Genomic DNA, 21,194 nt, shown 5'->3' with positions numbered 1-21,194 from the left:
AGGAAGTGAAGAAAACCATGTTTGATCTTTAACGTGTGTTAAAATAAATAAATTGAAAAATTCTACTAAAAAAAAAAACTGGGAAAGAAAATTATTGTAATTTCATTTCTTCTGGAGGTAATTAAACGGATGAATTATTCCGTTATAAAATACGATTCTTTTTTTAATTGACTCATTCCCATTTATTCCCTTGAGGAAAACAATAAACTATTCATAATGAAAAGAAATAGGTGAAAGGTGAAACTAGTCTCTTTTATTAAGTTATATTCATGACTGAAATTAAAATAATAAAATACGTTTTATATTCAAACCATGTGTGTAATAACAGTTGCAGTAGCCCATATTTCAAATTGGCTCCTAACAGCACTGTGTGTTAAAGATCAGGAAGTCCTGCATTCAAGTATTATGACTATCTTGGATGAGGTTGTTGGGGACTTTCTGCAGTGCAGAACATGGAAAACTTCTGCTGATTGTTTGGCACCAGTGCCCCTGAGCCCCATTTCTGTTTGAGTCCATTAACACTCAAACGGTTGAAATGTTCTTATAAAAACATCAAGAGTTTAGCTTTTCTTTTCTTTTTAAATGAAAGCCATATTGGACCATGTGAAAGTGCCCATGGGGCAACACGGCCTTTGATCACTTCATTTTAAACAAGAGTTGCCACTTAATGTGAGATAAACTTCTCATTTTTTCCACTGAAGCTACAGGGATAATGTTTTAACAGAGGCAACACTGTGCAAAGTTGACCATCTAATATAATAATATTCCATCAACAATACTTGAACATGAGTATTTCCCAATGTCTCAAACCAAATGGAAATAAATCTGGATTGATCTCGAGAGCTGGGGCATGCCATGCATGTTTCCTACAATGGTCTAGCAGAGCTTCCGCTTGGAATAACACACCACTGTCCCATTAACGCAGAACAACACGGCCAATTTTTTATTTCTTCAGAAAATATTATCTCATAAATTCAGAAAAACAGTCGATTTTCATTTTTTTAAGTGAATGAAATATGCTTCTGTAGGAACTTTTTTTTTTTTTTTATCCCAAACCCAAATCAGTACAAAAATACAAATCGTGTATCTAAGATTTACAACAATTAGCCCAAAGTCAAGCCCAAAATACGATGTTCAGTGTTAACTCAACAGATTTTTCACACTTCAACATCTGAAATGATGACATTTTTATGCAGGTTCTCTTTCTATTTCGATGATCTTGTACTTTCCTCGTCATGGCGGTAACTCGGGTTTCATAAAGGATCAAAGCATCCAAATGAAATATGCTTCAGGCATGTTTGTTCATATAAACACACCAGTTCAACCAGGAGAAGATAGTTTTGATAATAACCCGATATAAAAGTGCTTTATAGTGACAAAGGACCAGACGGGCTCCTTCCAGACCCACAAAATGATGACAAACAATGCAACCGTTCCCACGTCAAATCTCTACACCACTTCAAATAACTAATACATTTAAAAAAAACATGCAGTGCGACAATAACGTTGGATCCAGCTTCAGTTTGTAAAAAGTTCCCTGTGTTTGATGAGCACGTCTCTGCGACTTGGTTAGCTTCCACAAAGCTTCCTGTGAAATGAAGAGAAGGAAAGAAAGAAAAAAAAGTTTATTTAAGTAGAGTTTTAACTGGAAACGGTTGCCTTCAATTTGCAATCGCATCTGTGAAAGGAATCGGTATGAAGTAGTGTTTCATGCTGGGTACACAGAGACCTCAATGGTGTACTGAAGAAACTGCTAAAACGAAATTTGATGATCGTAAGATAATAATATATTGAAAGCTACAATTTGGATAAGAAGATATTCCCAAACTATTTAGTCCAACATGGCTGAAACACTTTTACAAGTTGTGTGAAAGTGTATTAAAGTAACAAGAACCCTGTGTGTTCAACTGCATGGCAGTAAATTATACCAACATCGATTGTAATTTATAACCAAATAATATCAATACAATTGGAAAATAATGTCCATGTAAACACTCTAAATCTCAGAGAATTAGAGTGTTTACATGGACATTAGAATCCTGGTTGAGAGACTCGTCCTGGGTTCCAAACACAAAGCAGTCGTTTGTCAGTCTGTCTGACAATCAGGGTGAGAAGACTGTGATGAATTCACCTTCGCCTTAAGGAGATCGTCTGCCCACAACACGCTCAGCCCCACCTGGTACCAAAGATTGGCCTATTTGCTCATTTGAATGAAGGGGATGAAGGCACTTTTTGGTGTTGCTTTTATGTGTATGTATATTTATGTAAGCTCATTTTTAACAAACTGAACATATCATAAAATGTTAATATATCATGCATGCTAAATGCAAGTGTGGGAACAGAAAAGGCTTTGTGTATTTTATAAAAGATAATTGAACAAATGGAAGAATGGAGAAGTACATTAATATATGAACAATTAGCTGCATAGCTTCCACTATAACTCGTAGACTTTGTTTAATATTATATGTTATTTGTATATCTCCCTTATTTATGAGGAAGTCCAAAGTGATTTGGACGACTGTTGCTCAGTGGGATATGTCGTCATTATGCAACAATAGTTGGGCGAGCAACGCGGAAGTGGCCAGCTCAGGCGGCCATCAGAGTGAAGCGTTGAGCCTCTCTCTGTGACAATGCTTAAACTTTCCAATTCTCAGCGTCCAGCTGAATGTCCTCCTCTCTGGTTACTGAGAGGAGCGTCTGCACTCCATTGAAAGACTGCGGTGCTGTGTAACGCCGACATTTCAATCAACCTGTTCCATCGCGGCACAAGGTACAGTGGGACCGCAGCTTAGTGAAGCCTCTCTTAGAAGCCTGTAAAATAAATAGAAACTCACACTTTCAGGCACATACACACCAAAACATGCACTCGCACACTCGTTCTGGTCTCCTCTTGCCAACTTTGTCAGAGTGGATGGCAGGCTGACGCATTTGTGTCATTTTCCCAAGAGTAGATGTCTGACATTGACAGGAACAGAGCTGCATGTGTGATATATAAAAAAACAAAACTTAAAATTCAGAAGCTGAAAGAAATTTGACTAAAGTGAAGTTCTCACACTGACGTAACCATTGGACACACGTTTACCTGTTGCATCTGTGTGCACCTTGGAGCCATCGGTGCTGGTCACTTTACATGTAACAAATGTTTTCCTGCCTTCCTTCTTTTCCAGAGAGGACTCTATCAATAAAGTGCTTCCCAGGGGGATGGGGCTGGGGAAAAAACAAATGTCTCTTAGTGAAAATGATGGTGACACACTCAGTAGTTTAGCAATGTTCAACTCATAAGGTCCCATACTGACGTGTACTGATGACCAGAGTGTTCAGGGAAACTTTAAGCATCCCAATTATCTAATAGTGTATGCATCTATCTCTGTGCTGATCTAAAATATAATAACTCAGCACTCAGAGGTTCTTACATGACTTCTGATGTGCAGCTTGGGTGTATGAAATATTAAATATTTCGATCTATAAGTCGCAAAAAATCTGATAAAACATGTTGGGTTTTTTTTAAACTGAAATGTTATTATTGTACCAGCGGTAGTTGATGTTGAGGTTGGCGGTCATAACAGGCCCAGAGACTACGGCAGCATGAGTCCCCGTCACCATGTCAATCATGGTGGCTGTTGCCCCCCCGTGGACCTTTCTGGAACAACACGGGGTCTATTAAGATCACATGCAAAACACATACACAGCAAATTGATGCTTTCTCACCAATAAGCAGACATCAAAACAAATGGACACCCACCTAAACTGTGGGAGGGAATGTGGAATGTTCCAGGCTTACCGAAGTAACGTGGCAAAAAAATAATCCCAAATGTACCTGATTGACATTTATAACTCTCTATCAGGGGACCAGATTGACCAGACTAATGCATGTGATGGTGACTTTTATGAGAGCAAACCTAAAGTATAACAAGTGTATGAGCCAAACTAACCAATAAATGATAATATAAATGTTGTAATAATGGACACATTCATTCATGGTGCAGCATGAGCAAATCCATCCATCCATTGTCTGCCGCTTATCTGGGGCCGGGTCGCATTAGCAAATCAATATACAAAGAAATATAACAAACACACATACATGAGCACAACATTAAATATCTGCTCACCCTGGCGCCCCCTCCAGTAGGTATCCAGCTTGGAAAAGGCACAAACACCTCTGTTCTTCTTCATTAACAAAGATAACGTACTCAAAAGCCGCTCCGGCCTCTTCGGTGTTGCGCGTGAAAAGACGAGCTTTTGACTGGATTATTTTGTTAGGATACACTCCTCCTGTTTGTAACAACACAGAAATAAACAATCATCTGTTAGTAAAGTGGAAAAATCTTACAGGAAAAAGCTGTGAAAACACACCAGAGTGAAAGATTTCACTCTTCACTATAAACAGGATTGAACAGTATTGGCCTGAAGTTGTTCATTACTGATGCATCTAGATTACTCCTTTTTTTTATTTTTTAAAGAGAGGTTTAATAATTGTTGCTTTGCGCTTAGAAAAGTGCATCTCTGAAGAGAGCTGTTCACTGCTTGTCTCAGCCAACTTGGTCGCCCAAGTTTCGTTGGCGAAGGTAAAAAGGTTACGGACAAGACCGCAAGGCAGCGGGCCTCAGGTGCTGAACAGTGTCTTTTAGAGCCGCGCAGTCTAGGAGGAGATAATATGAAAGGTATTTTTCAGTGGAGGTACACGTGTTACAGCTAAAACAGAACGAATGTCTGTAGACGGGTCAATCTGGTTCTTATCCGGACAAATTTTAGGTGAAATAAGATGAAAAAAATAAATGCCAACAATTCAGGAGGGACTGATGCTGAAGGGTGAGTAAGCTTGTTACCCACAGTAAACAAGGCGTTTGGGGATTATCTGAGGGAAGAAAGGTTGCCTGGACCAAATCAGTTTAAAGTTATACATGCAAAGTTTATCTTTATAAATGTCATAATTAACTTGGATCTTAGTTTTTTCACTGCTCACATATCTGTTTGTCCATGGTCTCTTTCACACTTTTACAAACGTGTCCTGAACATGCTGGATAATGGGTAGACATGCTCCTGATGAGATAGAGCATCTTCATTCTTCATCTAGGAAGTCATACAACAGATATATTGTATCTTGTATACAATACCTGTGTACAACTCACAACCTTGTAATTGAGTGGTGGAGGTCAAAACTGCCGTAAAAGATCACTCAAACTGCATCCTTGTCCATGTTTGTACCTGTTGCAAAATGATTGTAGCTTGGCAGTCTTTTCCACGGCCCTCCTACTTTCTCTCCCGTTGCCGTCTCAACTTCACATTGGCTGGTATAATGTTCATACAGCCGTATCATTTCTGGACTCCAGGAGGAGTTGGGCAGGCTGAAGTCCCGGGACTTGGAGAAGAGAGGCAGAGAGAACGCCTGCCAAACAGGGAACACAAAGTACAGAGTTAGATGTCTTGAGACAAGAGATCTGGACATCTTATTTAAGATTGAAAAGAAAAAAAAACAACCCAGAAACAAACACTTTCTAAAAGAAGCTCAAACAACAGAACATGTATGTGGAGTGGTTAATTGCACTTGTGGATTTATAGGACTGATTTTTTTAGGAATCAAAGGAATTTTCTTCTGTGATTAATAAACCATTTCTATTGTCGTATATCTAAAGGGAGTATGTGCGTTCTCCCTGCGCGCGCGCGCGCGTGCGTGTGTGTGTCCAGCCTGGTCATGTCCTCGTTTAACCTCAAGGCTGACTGTGTATGTCAATGATCAGCTAAAGGTAAAAGTACAGTCACGCCACAGGAGAAACACCTGGAAGGAGGGAGGAGGTCAAACACAAACACACAAACAGATAAACCGCCATTCATCACGGCTCCCACCTACCGTGATGGTCCGTACACAGGCGAGCCTGGATGAAACGCGGGCGGATGGATGACTTAGCCGAGTCCTCACGAGAGGAAGTGAACCGAGGCTTTGAAATCCTCCGAGAAGTCGCCCGAGATGTGTTGACATGATTTACAGGACCGCGTGGAAGCTGGACAGAGGCTGATAATAATGATGTTAACCACACTGTGAAGTAACTCCTCACTGCTATGTAAGCTAATGCTGTCACTGCCCTGCCGGGAAGAAGAGCGACACGATAGAATCATTCAAGCACATGTTTTAAACGGAGTAGTTAAACGATGCCTTTAAAAAAAACAAACAAACAAACAAAAAAGGACAGTTTTACCGACGACTTTCGTGTGACAAGTTCCTCAACGACTGTCAACATCCGGTGTCGAGAGACACGACCGGCGTCACAGAGCTCACGTGCTTTCCGGGTGGACAATGATTGGCTGTGAGGTAGAGCCGTGATCATGAAATATTCACGTTGTCATGGCAACCGGCCCCGACACGTAACTTATTAATTTATGTGAGAAAAAAAGTGAAGCAAAGTATGTTTGATATTTAACGTGTGTTTGAACGAACAAGAAAATGTTGGTTTTCTCTGTAAATGTACAATGAAATGACTGTGTTGTATTTGGTGCTAAAATAAATACAAGGGAAATTTTCATAATAAAAAAAAACCACAATAAAAACCACTGGGAAAGAAAATTCCCAGTGGTTCCCGATCTGAACCCGAGCGGTGTTCTGTTATTGGACTTCTGTGCCAGTCACAGCTTGTCCATAACGAACACCATGTTCGAGCACAGGGGTGTCCATAAGTGCACATGGCACCAGGACACCCTAGGCCGGAGGTCAATGATAGACTTTGTGGTCGTGTCATCTGATCTCTGGCCGCGTGTCTTGGACACTCGGGTAAAGAGAGGGGCAGAGCTGTCAAATGATCACCACCTGGTGGTGAGTTGGATGCGCTGGACTGGGAGGAGGCCGTATAGACTCGGCAGGCCCAAACGTGTTGTGAGGGTCTGCTGGGAACATCTGGCCGAGCCCTCCGTCCGCGCAGCCTTCAACTCCCACCTCCGGGAGAGCTTCTCACAGATCCCGAGGGAGGTTGGAGACATTGAGTCCGAGTGGACCATGTTCTCCACTTCCATTGTCGAAGCTGCTGCTCGGAGCTGTGGCCGCAGGGTCTCTGGCGCCTGTCGTGGCGGCAATCCCCGAACCCGGTGGTGGACACCGGAAGTAAGGGATGCCGTCAAGCTGAAGAAGGAGTCCTACCGGGCACTGTTAGCTCATAGGACTCCCGAGGCAATCGACAGGTACCGGCAGGCCAAGCGAGCCGCAGCCCGGGCTGTGGTGGAGGCAAAAACTCGGGTCTGGGAGGAGTTCGGAGAGGCCATGGAGGAGGACTTTCGGTCGGCCTCGAGGAAATTCTGGCAAACCGTCCGGCGCCTCAGGCGGGGGAAGCAGTTCTCCACCAACACTGTTTACAGTGGAAGTGGGGAGCTGTTGACCTCAACTGGGGACATTGTTGGGCGGTGGAAGGAATACTTCGAGGACCTCCTCAATCCCACCACCACGTCTTCCATTGAGGAAGCAGAGACTGGGTTCTCAGAGGTGGACTCGTCCATCTCCCAAGCTGAAGTCACCGAGGTTGTTGTGAAGCTCCTCGGTGGCAAGGCACCGGGAGTGGATGAGATTCGCCCAGAGTTCCTTAAGTCTCTGGATGTGCAGGGACTGTCGTGGCTGACTCGTCTCTGCAACATCGCGTGGCGGGCGGGGACAGTACCTCTGGACTGGCAGACCGGGGTGGTGGTCCCTCTCTTTAAGAAGGGGGATCGGAGGGTGTGTTCCAACTACAGAGGGATCACACTCCTCAGCCTCCCCGGGAAAGTCTATTCCAGGGTACTGGAGAGGAGGGTCCGGCCGTTAGTCGAACCTCGGATCCAAGAGGAACAATGCGGTTTTCGTCCTGGTCGTGGAACACTGGACCAGCTCTATACCCTCCACCAGGTGCTTGAGGGTTCGTGGGAGTTCGCCCAACCAGTCCACATGTGTTTTGTGGATCTGGAGAAGGCGTTCGACCGCGTCCCCCGAGATGTCCTGTGGGGGGTGCTCCGGGAGTACGGAGTCCGGGGTCCCTTGTTGAGGGCTGTTCGGTCCTTGTATTCCCGGAGCAGGAGTCTGGTTCGCATTGCCGGCAGTAAGTCGGACCTGTTCCCTGTGCACGTTGGCCTCCGGCAGGGGTGTCCTTTGTCACCGGTTCTGTTCATCATATATATGGACAGAATTTCTAGGCACAGCCGGGGGCCGGAGGGGGTCCGGCTTGGGGACCACAGAATCTCATCTCTGCTATTTGCGGATGATGTGGTTCTGTTGGCCCCTTCAAGCCTGGATCTCCAGCGTGCACTGACACGGTTCGCAGCCGAGTGTGAAGCAGCTGGGATGAGGATCAGCACCTCTAAATCCGAGGCCATGGTTCTCGACTGGAAAAAGGTGGCTTGCCCCCTCCAGGTCGGTGGAGTGCCCTTGTCCCAAGTGGAGGAGTTTAAGTATCTTGGGGTCTTGTTCACGAGTGGGGGAAAGATGGAGCGTGAGATCGACAGGCGGATCGGTGCAGCGTCTGCAGTTATGCGGACGTTGTATCGGTCCGTCGTGGTGAAGAAGGAGCTGAGCCAAAAAGCGAAGCTCTCGATTTACCGGTCGATCTTCGTTCCTACCCTCACCTATGGTCATGAACTATGGGTCATGGCTGAAAGAACGAGATCCCGGATACAAGCGGCTGAAATGAGCTTCCTCCGTAGGGTGGCTGGGCGTACCCTTAGAGATAGGGTGAGGAGCTCAGTCACCAGGGAGGAGCTCGGAGTAGAGCCGCTGCTCCTCCACATCGAGAGGAGCCAGCTGAGGTGGCTCGGGCATCTATTTCGGATGCCCCCCGGACGCCTCCCGAGGGAGGTGTTTCGGGCATGTCCCTCCGGTAGGAGGCCTCGGGGCAGACCCAGGACACGCTGGAGGGACTATGTCTCTCGGCTGGCCTGGGAACACCTTGGGGTGCCACCGGAGGAGCTGGAGGAAGTGTCTGGGGCGAGGGAAGTCTGGGCAACTCTGCTCAGACTGCTGCCTCCGCGACCCGGCCCCGGATAAAGCGGTAGCCAATGGATGGATGGATGGATGGATGGGAAAGAAAATAATTGCGAATGAATTTCTTCTGGAAGTCATTTAATGGTTGATTTACTGCGTCATAAAATAAGTTTTTTTTAAATTAATGTTTGACATATTGTCATTTCCGATTCATTTCCTTGAGGAAAAAAATGAGTTATAATAAAACTACAGTCTCTTTTTTAATGAAGTCTATTTCATGACTGAAATCAAAATAAGAAAATACGTTTTATAATAACAGTTGTAGTAGCCCATATTTGATATTGGCTCCTAACAGCACTGTATGTTAAAGATCAGGAAGTCCTGCATTCAAGTATTATGATTATATAGGATGAGGATGTTAGGGATTGCTGCTGGACCATGTGAAAGTGCTCATCAGCCAACACGACCCTTGATCACTTTATTTTAAATAAAATAGTTGCCTCTTATTATGGGATAACTTTCTCATTTTTTTTCCAATGAACCTACAGGGATAATCTTGGGCTACTTTAACAGATTTCTATAGGATGCAACAGACAACAGAGGCTTTGATTCATACACACATTACACTATTTGCTCGTGTGAAAAACAATCATGCCACCAATGAGTTAAAGATGGGAGTTGCAAGTTGCATTTACTTCTTTTGTTTGTGCCACAGACAAAATGTTAAATATTAGCACAGAGGGCATGGCCAATATGAAGTTGGGCCTTGAGTTGTGTTTGACCCTGGATACATACTTTGGACTTGACTTATCTCCATAAAACTTAATAAATGATTTCCCAATGTATCAAAGGTGAAAATTGACCTTTCAGCTACATACTAGTTCACTGTGTCTGTGTTCGGAATAAGAGAATAACATCCCAAGCATAGAATGTATTAAAACAAATGCTTTATTAATGTCATTTAATCCCCAATTAGGGATAATCTGAACTGCACTTGATGTTTATTTTGACCGTATTGAGGCCTCACGCGTCAATAATTTATTCTGCACCAGGGGGCGGTATAGGAACATAATATCTTCCTTTTTTTTAAAATCCCAAACCCAATTTAGCGATCAACACAAAACTACAAATAGTGCATCAAAATAACAACTACAGTCTGGTTTAGTACAAATTACAGTTGTTGATCTGTTGGAGGGGGAACAATGTAAAGTTCATATATGTCACAAAAATAAATGGAGAATAATTAACTAAGCAGAAATCCCTCAATGCCAAGCCCAAAATAGATGTTCAGTGTTAACTCAACAGATTTTTCACACTTGAACGTCTGAAATGATGACATTTTTATGCAGGTTCTCATTCTATTTCAATGATCTTGTACTTTCCTCATCATGTCAGTAACTTGGGTTTCATGAAGGATCAAAGCATCCAAATCAAATATGCCTCAAGCATGTTTGTTCATATAAACACACCAGTTCAACCAGGAAGCGATAGTTTTGATAATAACCCGATATAAAAGTGCTTTATAGTGACAAAGGACCAGACGGGCTCCTTCCAGACCCACAAAATGATGACAAACAATACAACCGTTCCCACGTCAAATCTCTACACCACTTCAAATAACTAATACATTTAAAAAAAACAAAAAAAAACATGAAGTACGACAATAACGTTGGATCCAGCTTCAGTTTGTAAAAAGTTCACTGTGTTTGATGAGCACTTCTGGGCGACTTCATTAGCTTGATCAGATGATTCCACAAAGCTTCCTGTGAGAAGAAGAGAAGGAAAGAAAGAAAAAAAAAGATTATTTGAGTAGAGTTTTAACTGGAAACGGTTGCCTTCAATTTGCAATCGCATCCACAAGTCGTTATGTAGTTTGTCTTTATTTATGTGAAAGTAATTGGTATGAAGCAGTGATTCATGCTTGGTACACCGAGACCCCGATGGTGTACTTCTGCACACAACCATGTTAAATGAAACTATTAATAAGAAATAAAAAGAAAAGAATAAACATAAAGAAGAAAAGCCTGAACAATGAATTGTTTGTTTTTATCTGAAAGTAAATAGACAGTACTTGGTAATGCGTTAAATGGTTGGCTGAAACTGGTGAAGTGCAGCTGAAAGTTACATAGAAACATAGAAACCATCTACTGAAATGTAAAGTGCATCAAACTGTGTAGAAGCTGGACTGAAGAAACTGCTAAAATGAAATGTGACAATAGTAAGATAGCAATAAATTGAAAGCTACAATATGGATAAGAAGATATAAACTATTTAGTCCAACATGGCTGAAACACCTTTAGCAGTTGTATAAAAGTTTATTAAGGGAACAAGAATCCCGTGTGTGACATTAAATTCTATCCACATTTATTGTCATTTCAAACCAAATGATGAATACAATTGAAGGGAAGGAGCATTTCAATTTGTGGTTTATCTGGCAGGTCAAAGGGTTTGCAGTACCCAAATGCATTTCCATTATTCACCTTATCTATTTAAAAATATTTTCAGTGAGTCTATCAATCAAATATACAGATATCAAAAAAGCGTAGCACAAACACCCGTGGGAGGTTTTTGAACAGCATATACTTTGGTACCTCGATGACCTTCTGAACTGATTCACCTCAAAGAAAAACACTTTTACTTCACAAGGATTGATGTTTCCAGTCTCACCTTGCTTGTTCGTTAGTCGTGTCTGCAAAGGCGCAAATAGCTTTGTCTCGATCCAAAATCTGCTGTTTCAAGCTCTGAATTTCTTGCTGAGCTTTAGTTTTGGTTGCCTGGTGATCAACTGACAAAATAAGAGAGAAATGCGAGTACAAAATGAGATTAAAACACACACACACACACACACACACTCACACACACACACACACACACACACACACACACACACACACACACACACACACACACACACACACACACACACACACACACAGAGTTATTAGATAGTGACTTCAGGCTGAAAACAAACCAGCTTTTTTAGAAAGATCAAGAAAATGAGTCGAGAATTCTGATGGCAGCTTGTCATATCTGGTAACACAAGTTTCTAATTATGTGAGAATATTTTGAACACAGGCTAAAGATCTGAGGAATTTAGGACGGTTCACAGGCGTGTTGCGTATAGTCTTTCCGCCTTCAGTATTTTCAATTCATCCAGTCTTGTTGCACATGGCCTGCTCTCTTGTTTGGATCAGTATTAACCTAAAGTTTAATCAATAATGGACTTACTGTGCAGTTTTACACTGGCACTTTCAATGTCTGTCCTCTTCTTCACAATGTCCGCCTGTGAAATGAGCAAGGCAAACTGATTATTAGAACGCATACAGAAGACATAAATACACAACAGAATAAAGGCAGAGGCTGATTTACTGAAAGGTCAAGTTCATAAGCCTTATTGGAGGTCTAGAGGGAAAGACAGCAGCCTTGCCTTCTGCTTGTTGCAGGCCTCCAGCTTCGTCTCTTGATCCTTGGTCCCCTTGAGAGCGACTTCCTGTTTCATCCTCAGAGTGTCCATTTTGCTGTTGATGGTCGACAAAGATTCCTTCAAGCCCTTGATTTTGGTCTTCAGGTTCGCGATGTCTTCCTCCTTCTTTTTCACCTCCTCCGAAGTCATCACCAGGCCGGCCTTGACGTTGTGCAGTTTGAACTCGCGGTCCACGGTCTGGAAGAGCATCACGGCCATCACGCCCACGCCGAGGAAGATGAAGATGTAGTTCAGCTTCATGTTTGGTGATGAAGACCGACTGGACGCGGCGCGAAGGGTCGTGACAGGAGACGTGCTCGGACCGGGAACATCCGGCGTTGTACTCGCCGGGTTCAGTCGCTCGGTGTGTGCGTTCGGTGAACCTGCTCTACCTGCACGACCGGCTGGGCGTGACGAAGCACCTGCGCCTCGGTGGTTTACGGCACGCGCTGGAACAAACACGCTACGTGTATTCGATGCGTCCTGAGTTTCTTGTGGCGCAGCAGGGAAGATCGTACAAAGTGCAGCGAAGCGCACGCGCTATTTCTTGAAATCGCGTGTTAGAATACACTGTCTTATTAATATTAAATGTTTGAGTTTACATTGGTGTTTGCTACTATTGAAGTAAGGTATGGGAGGTTTATTTACAAAGCACCATTGAAACACGGAAATTCACAGTGCTTTACACAGAAGTTGAATAAATACAGGGAAGCTTTACAAAGAAACAAAAGAAACATTTCAATAAAATAAATACATTATAGCTTTAAAAATGAATGAACGAAAATGAGAGAAACCTCATTAACTACCGGTACCTGTTTCGGTTTGGCCTCTCCCTCCTCTACGCAAGTTTTTTTTTCTGACAGTTTAACAACATCAGACAGGAAAATACACATTAAATATTTGTAATTATAACTTCTGAGTGAGATAACCCAGTTTGATAAGTGGTGGGTCACAGTGGTGGGTCACTCAAATTGTGAAGCATGACTCTTCGTCAAAACATACATAATGCGACAGCTATAGCTGAAGTTAAATAACTCATATTTGCTTTATGTCGAGATTGCAGTGATTCTTGGTGGTAATTATTTGAGTTTCTGTGAAAAGTATAGACATTTTCATCATATATACTCTGTACCACAGCAAAGAAAAACTCTGAAATTTAAATCTAAAGGCCTTTATGGCACTACTTTATCCGCTCAAGATTAAATTAGGATTACAATGTGTTTGACACCTCTGATCTCAAGTAAAGGTGACCCCTGGATTTGACTTCAGCCTCGTGAGGATGAGACGCACAGGTGGACTGGAGCAATATCACTCCTCTACCAGGAGAGGGCGTGTTTCCAATGAACAGCAGGAAAGTTGACTCGAGAACAAGTTGGCTGCCGTCTCTGATGCTGACACAAGGGGGCGCACCTCCCAGGGAGACGCTCCTCCTGAAGACCCGCCGCGTCTCAGGTGCGTGAAGCCGGTGACACCTGTTGGAAGAGCTCAATTTTCACACGACACTCCTGGACGGAGACCTCACACGAAGCAGAACTCGACAAGAGAGGGGAAAAGAAAAAAAATCCACAATGAAGGTGTGTCTAATGGTATTCAGTTCATTATTATTGTCCGCCTGTTTACTGGCGGTCACGAAAATGCGCAAGGCTGAGTTGGAGAAGGACGAAAAACAGAGGACGTTTCTGGACATCAAACTTCGCGTGACGCTCGACCTGTGGAGTGAGTATCTGAGGCAGATCGAGGAAATGAATAAGAAGATCGAAGAGCTCGAGGCTCTCGAGAAATCGCACCTCAACGAAATGAAAGGTATCGAAGGAAAGACGGGGAGCGTGAAGTCGCTCATTCTGGAATGCACCGGACGTCAGGTGAGCGAAATACCCTGAGCTCGTGTTATATTCAATTCACAGAATATATCATTTTAAAAGGAAACAAACCAAAGAGTAGTTCCTCCTTGAACTTGGATCTCAGATAGAATTTTAACTTAAAAAAAAAAAAAAAGTTCTTTAAACTTTAAAATGAAATGCACCCTTTGACTTTTCTCCATCTGATCATTTCTTGTCATTGTATTATCGAACTCACGTGAATCAATAGTTTAATTCGTGGATTCAGAGGATGAGATCTGAGTGGCTCACAGAACCTGTTTGACATGGCCAGGACGCAAATACCGATCCAAGTCTGACAGAATGTAGTGACACTTTAAACGCAGCAGCAGTACTCTGCACCATCACTGTATGATTTGTTAACTGCTGATTTGTTTTTCCGTTGTTATCAAAATTTCCCAAACTGGGGAGCTAAAGTACAACTGTCTATTCCTAAAGTGGAATAAATGGATCTGCGTTTTCAGCTTGAACACAAGCCACTATTAATGAATTACTATTGATGACTATTAAAGAGAGATCTTCTTCCTTTAAGGGATATGGTACATGCTAAATATGAGCTATTATTGTCTTTTCGTATCATGTTTTGAATGTGTCTCCAAAACAACACTTTCTTTGTGCAATAACTCATAATTACGGAGTTAGATAGGACCGTGAAAACTGGAATGCAATATGCGAAACTTGAGCCTCTATTGATGCATTTACATCCTTATTACCGTTTTCCATACTGATCTGTTCCACTTGGGGCACTGGAGCCAATCCCAGCTGTCTCTGGGCAAAGGCAGGGTAGAACCTGAACAGGTCTCCAGTTCATCACAGGGCAAAAAAAGTCACCGTGCAGTCTTGGTCTTACATTTGTGGTCTAAATCAAAATTCTGAAAGTTTATGATAAATCACTGTTTCAAAGTTAAAGTGGCAAAGTTGTACTTTGTGGGCATATGCAAAGAAGATTGATAAATTCAGTGTATTGTTGGTGACATTCTCCTCTTCCACTTGCAGAAAACGTCCGCAGATGAGCTGGCTACAGCAAATACAGAATTAAGTTACCGCACAGGTAAATAGTGCTTCACTTCTGTTAATGAACAATGTGGCTTTTTTATTGTTATTATTCAAATTGAATTTTTGAGACAAATAAATTGCTTGTACTGTAATGATTACAATTACAGCCGATTACAAGAAGGAGGTGGCCGGCTGGGACAAAGAAAAAGCAGATTTGAAACAGAAACTTACTCAGCAGAGCTTGGTGTGTGACTTTTTGAGACCAAACGCGGAGGCAGTGAGGTATGTCTGCAGAAGCACTTGACTAAACTTTAAACTGTTGTACATCGTGATGCTTCTGCAGTCACACAGACGCACTCTCACGGATGTTTTCTGTGGTTCTATTTTCTCTCAAAGGAAATTTTGTGGCAATAAAGTGATTGGACTGCCTCCGAAGCAGCAGCCGAAAGCGTAAACCTCAAGAACCGCCAAAGTAAGAAGCCCCGAAGAACGAGCAACTGAAAGCAGCGGCCCCGACAAGAACAACAGAAAGCAGGAGGCTCCTAATAGGATATGAGGCACTGGGAGCCGTGGTTTGTGCTCCATTTGCTACTGAAACTTTTTTTTTTTTTTTGATACAAGTAAGCCAGATTACTTCATGTGGGTTGAATTGGAGTGTTTACATGGACCTTAGAATCCTGGTTGAGAGACTCGTCCTGGGTTCCAAACACAAAGCAGCCATTTGTCAGTGTGTCTGACAATCAGGGTGAGAAGACGGACGTCTGTCCACAACACGCTCAGCCCCACCTGGTACCAAAGATTGGCCTATTTGCTCATTTGAATGAAGGGGATGAAGGCACTTTTTGGTGTTGGTTTTATGTGTATGTATGTAAGATCATTTTTAACAAACTGAAAATATCATAAAATGTTAATATATCATGCATGCTAAATGCAGGTGTGGGAACAGAAAAGGCTTTTTGTATTTTGTAGAAAATAACTGAACGTCACAGGACGAGTATGTGAAAAATGTGTTGCATGGCTTTCACTATAACGCTTTAGTATACTTTATTTTTTCAGTGGTGTGATCACCAGGAACAAGAGTGTTCAGAGGAATTTATAAATCATTTAAAATGTTTTCATGCAATGGATTAACACTGATCTTCGGCTTTTACTATGTTTTTCATTCAATGGCCATTTATTGCTTTTATTAAAAACTGTTTTATTACCACCACATACAAGAACTAAGTTGTTCTTAATCATGCATATCTGCATAACACATGCATAGCACAGGTGTCCCCATGACCACGTTGATTGTTTCACGATCAGGTTAGGCTGCATATTACTGAGAGCAACACCCTTATTTTGGATTGAAACCAATAAACCACAAAAGGTTTCTCCCATTTAAAGTGCGAATGACCTGATTTAGACATTCATCTCCCACATCATCAGCGCTTCTTCCAGAAATCGGCAGAAAAATGATCAGTTTTAGCAGTCTGTCTCGCCACAACTGGAAATTGTTTGCTTTTGACAGTAACTATATACAATATTATTTATTGGAAAGTAAAACTGCTTTCAAATAAGCAATGGTATGTTATATGAAACTGTATTTGCTTTTACTTGTGTGAAGAAGTTGTTGATTCTGTAGAATCTTTTTTCCACTTATTGTGAATTTCCACTTAACGACAACACTGATTTTGACCTGAACTATATGATTCGGGGCAGAGGCGTCATGTCGTGACAGTCCGTGAACAAACGGCGGCGGATCATCAGGAGTAATTACGCACGACCACCAATATAGTTCCGCGGTGCTCATGTGCCATTGCGCATCGTCACTCTCTCTCTCGAATGTGGCGAATCGGTAGAATTTAGTTTATACGGCGGTGGATTTTGCTATGAGCGATGTGGGCAGCCACTCGGGGCGCAATCTGGGAAGGAGCACATTGCGCATGAGGAGAAGCGAGAATCACCCCGTCTCTGATGCATCCCATGGAGGCGCTCCACATCCAGAGAAATGCAGCCACAGAGTCGTACAGAGAGGATGCTGCGGCTGCAGCAGAGCAAATGCTTTATAACGCATCACAACACATCAACACGCAACATGCTCACTTGTCGAGTCTCGCCATTGTCATTCTTGGAAGACTTTCCTGCAGCCAAAAAGATGCTCCGCAAGTGTCAGGAATGTCACGCGCCGATGATTGGCAAATCATCGTGCCAATGTGTCAATGATGCAATTTCGCTTCAAATCAAATTGCAAGAAAGCGCTGTTAAACATGTTTCTCGCCATTAAAATGTAAGCGAATTACAAACAGAAATATCACAAAATTATGGTTGATCTGATTCTGGACAATTATTAAAAATTGCATACGAAACCTGCATAGACACACAACACACACACCGCTCAGATTGTGTGCATTGATGGTAGAAATGGGCATAAAATTGTCAACGCAGGTTGACATACTGAATGTGTTTTCCACCAATGATTGTATTACAGTGGACCAGCTTTCAATAAACTGTGTTGTGATCTTTATTGTGTGTCTGGACATGTAAAGCTAGGGAGAACCAACACTCTCAGTGGAGTGCGAAAGAAATTATTTAGCCAAGTTTGCAAAGTTGGGTATTGTTGTAGACCCTTAATAGTAAAATGTCTTACAGCACTTATGTTGTCTCTGTTGTGATTGGGAATAAATTATGGGTTGAGGAGAGTTGTTTAATGATTGCATCCTGTTTTTTATTCACATTTGACACACGAGCCAACCTTTTTTTGAATGTACCTGATCCACTTTGACCCAAAGCAGGCCAAAATACAGAGGTGCTGAAGGATGAGAGCCTATATTTGAAGCAAGTGTTCATGATGCTCCTCGCAGTCAATTCAGTACTATGTCCAGTTTTATTTATAAAGCGCTAATAACAAGGGGAGGGAGCTGCTGTTTGCATGATATCTGGATGCAAACATGCAATCACACACGCGCAAACATACGACCAATTCAAATGAATCAATTCATCAAATGCTTTTGAACTACGGGAGGAAGATTTGAGTGCCAGGAAAAGAAACAGAACATAGAAAATCCCTAAAGGGAAGGCCGGCTCTTCAGCCTCTAAATGAACAAGAGAACTTCTCATTGTGAGGTGACGTCGCTTGCCACAACACCACCATCACATTTATGTCTGATCTATACACGGCCATTCTTTTGGAAAACAAGTTTAGACATTTTCTACGTGTTGGTAGTACTTATTAAATGGAGATTAAATGCCTCTGTAACTGAAGTCATTCATTTTAACTGTGACATTATAGAGCTGCATCTGCACCTTTTTGGTTTATTTAATGTTGCAATAGGGCACATGGGCAAAATATAGGGCACAAAGGGAGATCGGACTCCTACTTCCGGGATGCCATTAAGTTATTATTCATATAAATCATGATACAAAAGAGAGCCAACCTGTGACCGCAGGCAAGTAAAGTGACCAGACACATTGAACTTGTTTAACTGCACTAAATAAAAAAATAAAAAAAGCTCCACCTTCAATTGTATTTGAATGCATTGTTTCTCCCATAACTTCCAGACATGCAGTGAGTCAGCTGCACCTCTATTCAACAGAGGAACTATGAAGCCTCATGGGTGTAGGATCTATTAAGAAATATTTTTTTTTTATCTGTGCAAAAGTACTGGTACATCTCTGGTATCTAAGTTCGCTGTGGAAGCCAAGATACTAGAGAGCCTACAGAAAGCAGTTGTGTTAAAAGTCATTTGATGGTAGTTCTTGATAGTTCTCATAGTTGGAAAAACAAAACGTGACAGTAATGGTAACATGAAAAGAAATGTCGGCGAAGCAAAGAGCCACACCCTTGACCAACTGCAGTGTGTTTTCAGCCAGGTGAGCTTCCTGAGCACAAGTAAAGGTGTTTGTACCTGACCCTTGTTAATGATTCCAGAGAAAAGAAAAAAGAAAGTTGTTGACCTTTACAAAATAATTGATTGATGATAAATGTGAAAACTGATTCCCAGAATCCCAGATTATAGGAATAGCATTTGCACTGTAGGGACAAATGGCTCAGTGAGGAGACATGGGGGGGGGGATTGAGAGTGTCTGCCACGAAAGTCTGCAGGTGGAAAATGAGGTGCTTGAAGAACACCCATGTACGTATGCACAGGGGAAGATGCAAACTCCCTCCAGCAGTGGATCCCAAAAGGTCCAATGAACCATTTCACTATAGGTATTATGTTGCTATTACTTATATGAGTGCGTTTTAAAAAAAATACATTTCTGTGAAGAAATCATGATGATTATAGTGCAATCAGACTTTTTGTTTAAAACACACATTTGTATTATTGAATGTAATGAATGCGAATTAAAATTATGTTTAAAAAAAAAAGGTTTAGTTTTAAAGTGTTAGGTTATATGCATAAGGTAATTTTTGTAGACTATTAATTAAACCCGAGGACAGCCGCCTTTCATATTGCCTATAGATCCCTAAAGTAGTACATGGGTCTAACAAAAATAAAAGAATAAAAAAATAAATAGTCTGCCCTGCTAATAAAGTATAAGAACATATATATATATATATATTTTTTTTTTAGGTCCATATTAGAAAATGGAAAACATCAAACAGGGGAGTGCTTTTTATGATGCTTTCTCAGTGTGACAACTGAACTTACCATCAACTCTGAATTGTTGTTTTTTTCTTTCTTTCTCAGCTCTGTTAGATAAGTCCTCCACCTACAACACTGCAGACACAGGGGAACATATTGAATAATCATGGTTAACCTTGTCTGCCTCTCTCTTCCTCCAAGAGACCATGCCTCAGGGTAGAGAGAGAGAGAGAGAGAGAGAGAGAGAGAGAGAGAGAGAGAGAGAGAGAGAGAGAGAGAGAGAGAGAGAGAGAGAGAGAGAGAGAGACTCTTTCCCAATCACTGGACTCTTAGCTCACTTTGTCCGTCAGTCCCTATAAACTTCATCCTGTTGTCCAGGAAAGCTTCGGCTCCACAGATCATCTTTTGGGTGTGTCTGTGTGCGTGTGTGTGTGTGTGTGTGTGGGTATGTCTGCGTTCTGCATGGATTCAACAGACAAATAAGCTGTTCATATTAGCGTTTGTATTGTTAGTATTGAGTTAGAGAAGATCCTTTTTCATTATAACAAATATTCTTCAGAAGAACTCACTATAAGGTTTGTGAATGGGAAAACATTATGGACTTTCATGAGATTTCATGAAGCTTCTTCAAAATGGCTGATTTTCTGCGTCATGCACATTTGCAAATGAATAATTTTCTGTCAGAAACAACTGCATTAATATTTTTTTTTTTTTAAAGTCTGTTCATCATATCTAAAATGATATGCCATCTTGACACTTTAGATATTAGTGGACAATAAATCATCTATTCAACTAAAGTGTGTGGGGGGGACAACCTCTGTGTACATCAGTTATTTATTTTTAATCTTATCTATTGTTTTATCTTTTGTATTAGAGTATTTAATTTACCACGCTATTATCTCTACCTGCATGACTGTGTTTTGTGATTTCTCTATAATAAAACACTATGTGATAGTGTCTGTGAAAAATGTTATATCGAATAAAGACATTTTAAAACATAGCTGCGAAGTTTGACACCGACTGACCGACTGACAATATAAACTTTGAACAAATGTTTTACGGTTAAAACGTATTCATATATATTTAGACCGGTGTAGTTTCCTGTTTTAATCATTTTTGCCTTACATCAGCCTGTCATCTTTCACTCACACTGCCCTCCATCTGTTGGAGATTAAAAAAATCCCCCCAGGCTCTCAATTAGGCAATCAGAGAACTATCATTCCGCCCCAATAGGCTCGCAAGGTCAACGTCGTACCAGGAGAGGATACAGAGCCGGACACTCACTCTGACTGATCACACGAGAGCCATTGTTCATGACGCATGTTGTCTAATTTGATGTGAATGTACATAAATGCATGCAC

At 41.8% G+C, this 21,194-nt stretch overlaps 3 protein-coding genes across 5 annotated transcripts; 1 reads left to right on the top strand and 2 right to left on the bottom strand.

The window, feature by feature from the left end:
- Positions 1 to 992: 992 nt before the first annotated feature.
- Positions 993 to 6,213, bottom strand: LOC308133070 (acyl-coenzyme A thioesterase THEM4-like). Of its 3 annotated transcripts, none has more exons than XM_080500340.1 (7): positions 5,849 to 6,213; positions 5,206 to 5,386; positions 4,110 to 4,272; positions 3,530 to 3,640; positions 3,083 to 3,207; positions 2,855 to 2,976; positions 1,472 to 1,588 (listed from the first exon to the last, which is right to left on the bottom strand). In XM_080500340.1, exons 1-6 carry the CDS (start codon positions 5,975 to 5,977, stop codon positions 2,903 to 2,905), a joined length of 783 nt encoding a protein of 260 aa, XP_080356466.1. In that variant the 5' UTR covers positions 5,978 to 6,213; the 3' UTR covers positions 1,472 to 1,588; positions 2,855 to 2,902. The 3 variants fall into 3 exon arrangements, 2 of the variants coding, with proteins under 2 accessions (XP_080356465.1, XP_080356466.1); XR_013936719.1 differs by having other exon boundaries at positions 1,495 to 1,588; positions 2,835 to 2,976; XM_080500339.1 differs by lacking the exon at positions 2,855 to 2,976 and having other exon boundaries at positions 993 to 1,588.
- Positions 6,214 to 9,859: 3,646 nt separating this feature from the next.
- Positions 9,860 to 12,743, bottom strand: LOC308133116 (uncharacterized protein). Its single transcript, XM_080500399.1, has 4 exons — positions 12,357 to 12,743; positions 12,158 to 12,212; positions 11,597 to 11,714; positions 9,860 to 10,692 (listed from the first exon to the last, which is right to left on the bottom strand). Exons 1-4 carry the CDS (start codon positions 12,651 to 12,653, stop codon positions 10,671 to 10,673), a joined length of 492 nt encoding a protein of 163 aa, XP_080356525.1. The 5' UTR covers positions 12,654 to 12,743; the 3' UTR covers positions 9,860 to 10,670.
- A 1,166-nt stretch (positions 12,744 to 13,909) lies between these two features.
- Positions 13,910 to 16,657, top strand: LOC308133659 (uncharacterized protein). Its single transcript, XM_080501124.1, has 4 exons — positions 13,910 to 14,254; positions 15,266 to 15,320; positions 15,433 to 15,547; positions 15,662 to 16,657. Exons 1-4 carry the CDS (start codon positions 13,961 to 13,963, stop codon positions 15,717 to 15,719), a joined length of 522 nt encoding a protein of 173 aa, XP_080357250.1. The 5' UTR covers positions 13,910 to 13,960; the 3' UTR covers positions 15,720 to 16,657.
- The last annotated feature ends 4,537 nt before the right edge of the window (positions 16,658 to 21,194 follow it).

This window comes from Blennius ocellaris (assembly GCF_963422515.1).
Source record: "Blennius ocellaris genome assembly, chromosome: 8".
In the NCBI taxonomy this organism is placed as follows: Eukaryota; Metazoa; Chordata; class Actinopteri; order Blenniiformes; family Blenniidae; genus Blennius; species Blennius ocellaris.
Note: the sequence above shows the minus strand (reverse complement) of the source record. Positions and strands in the feature narration are given on the sequence as shown.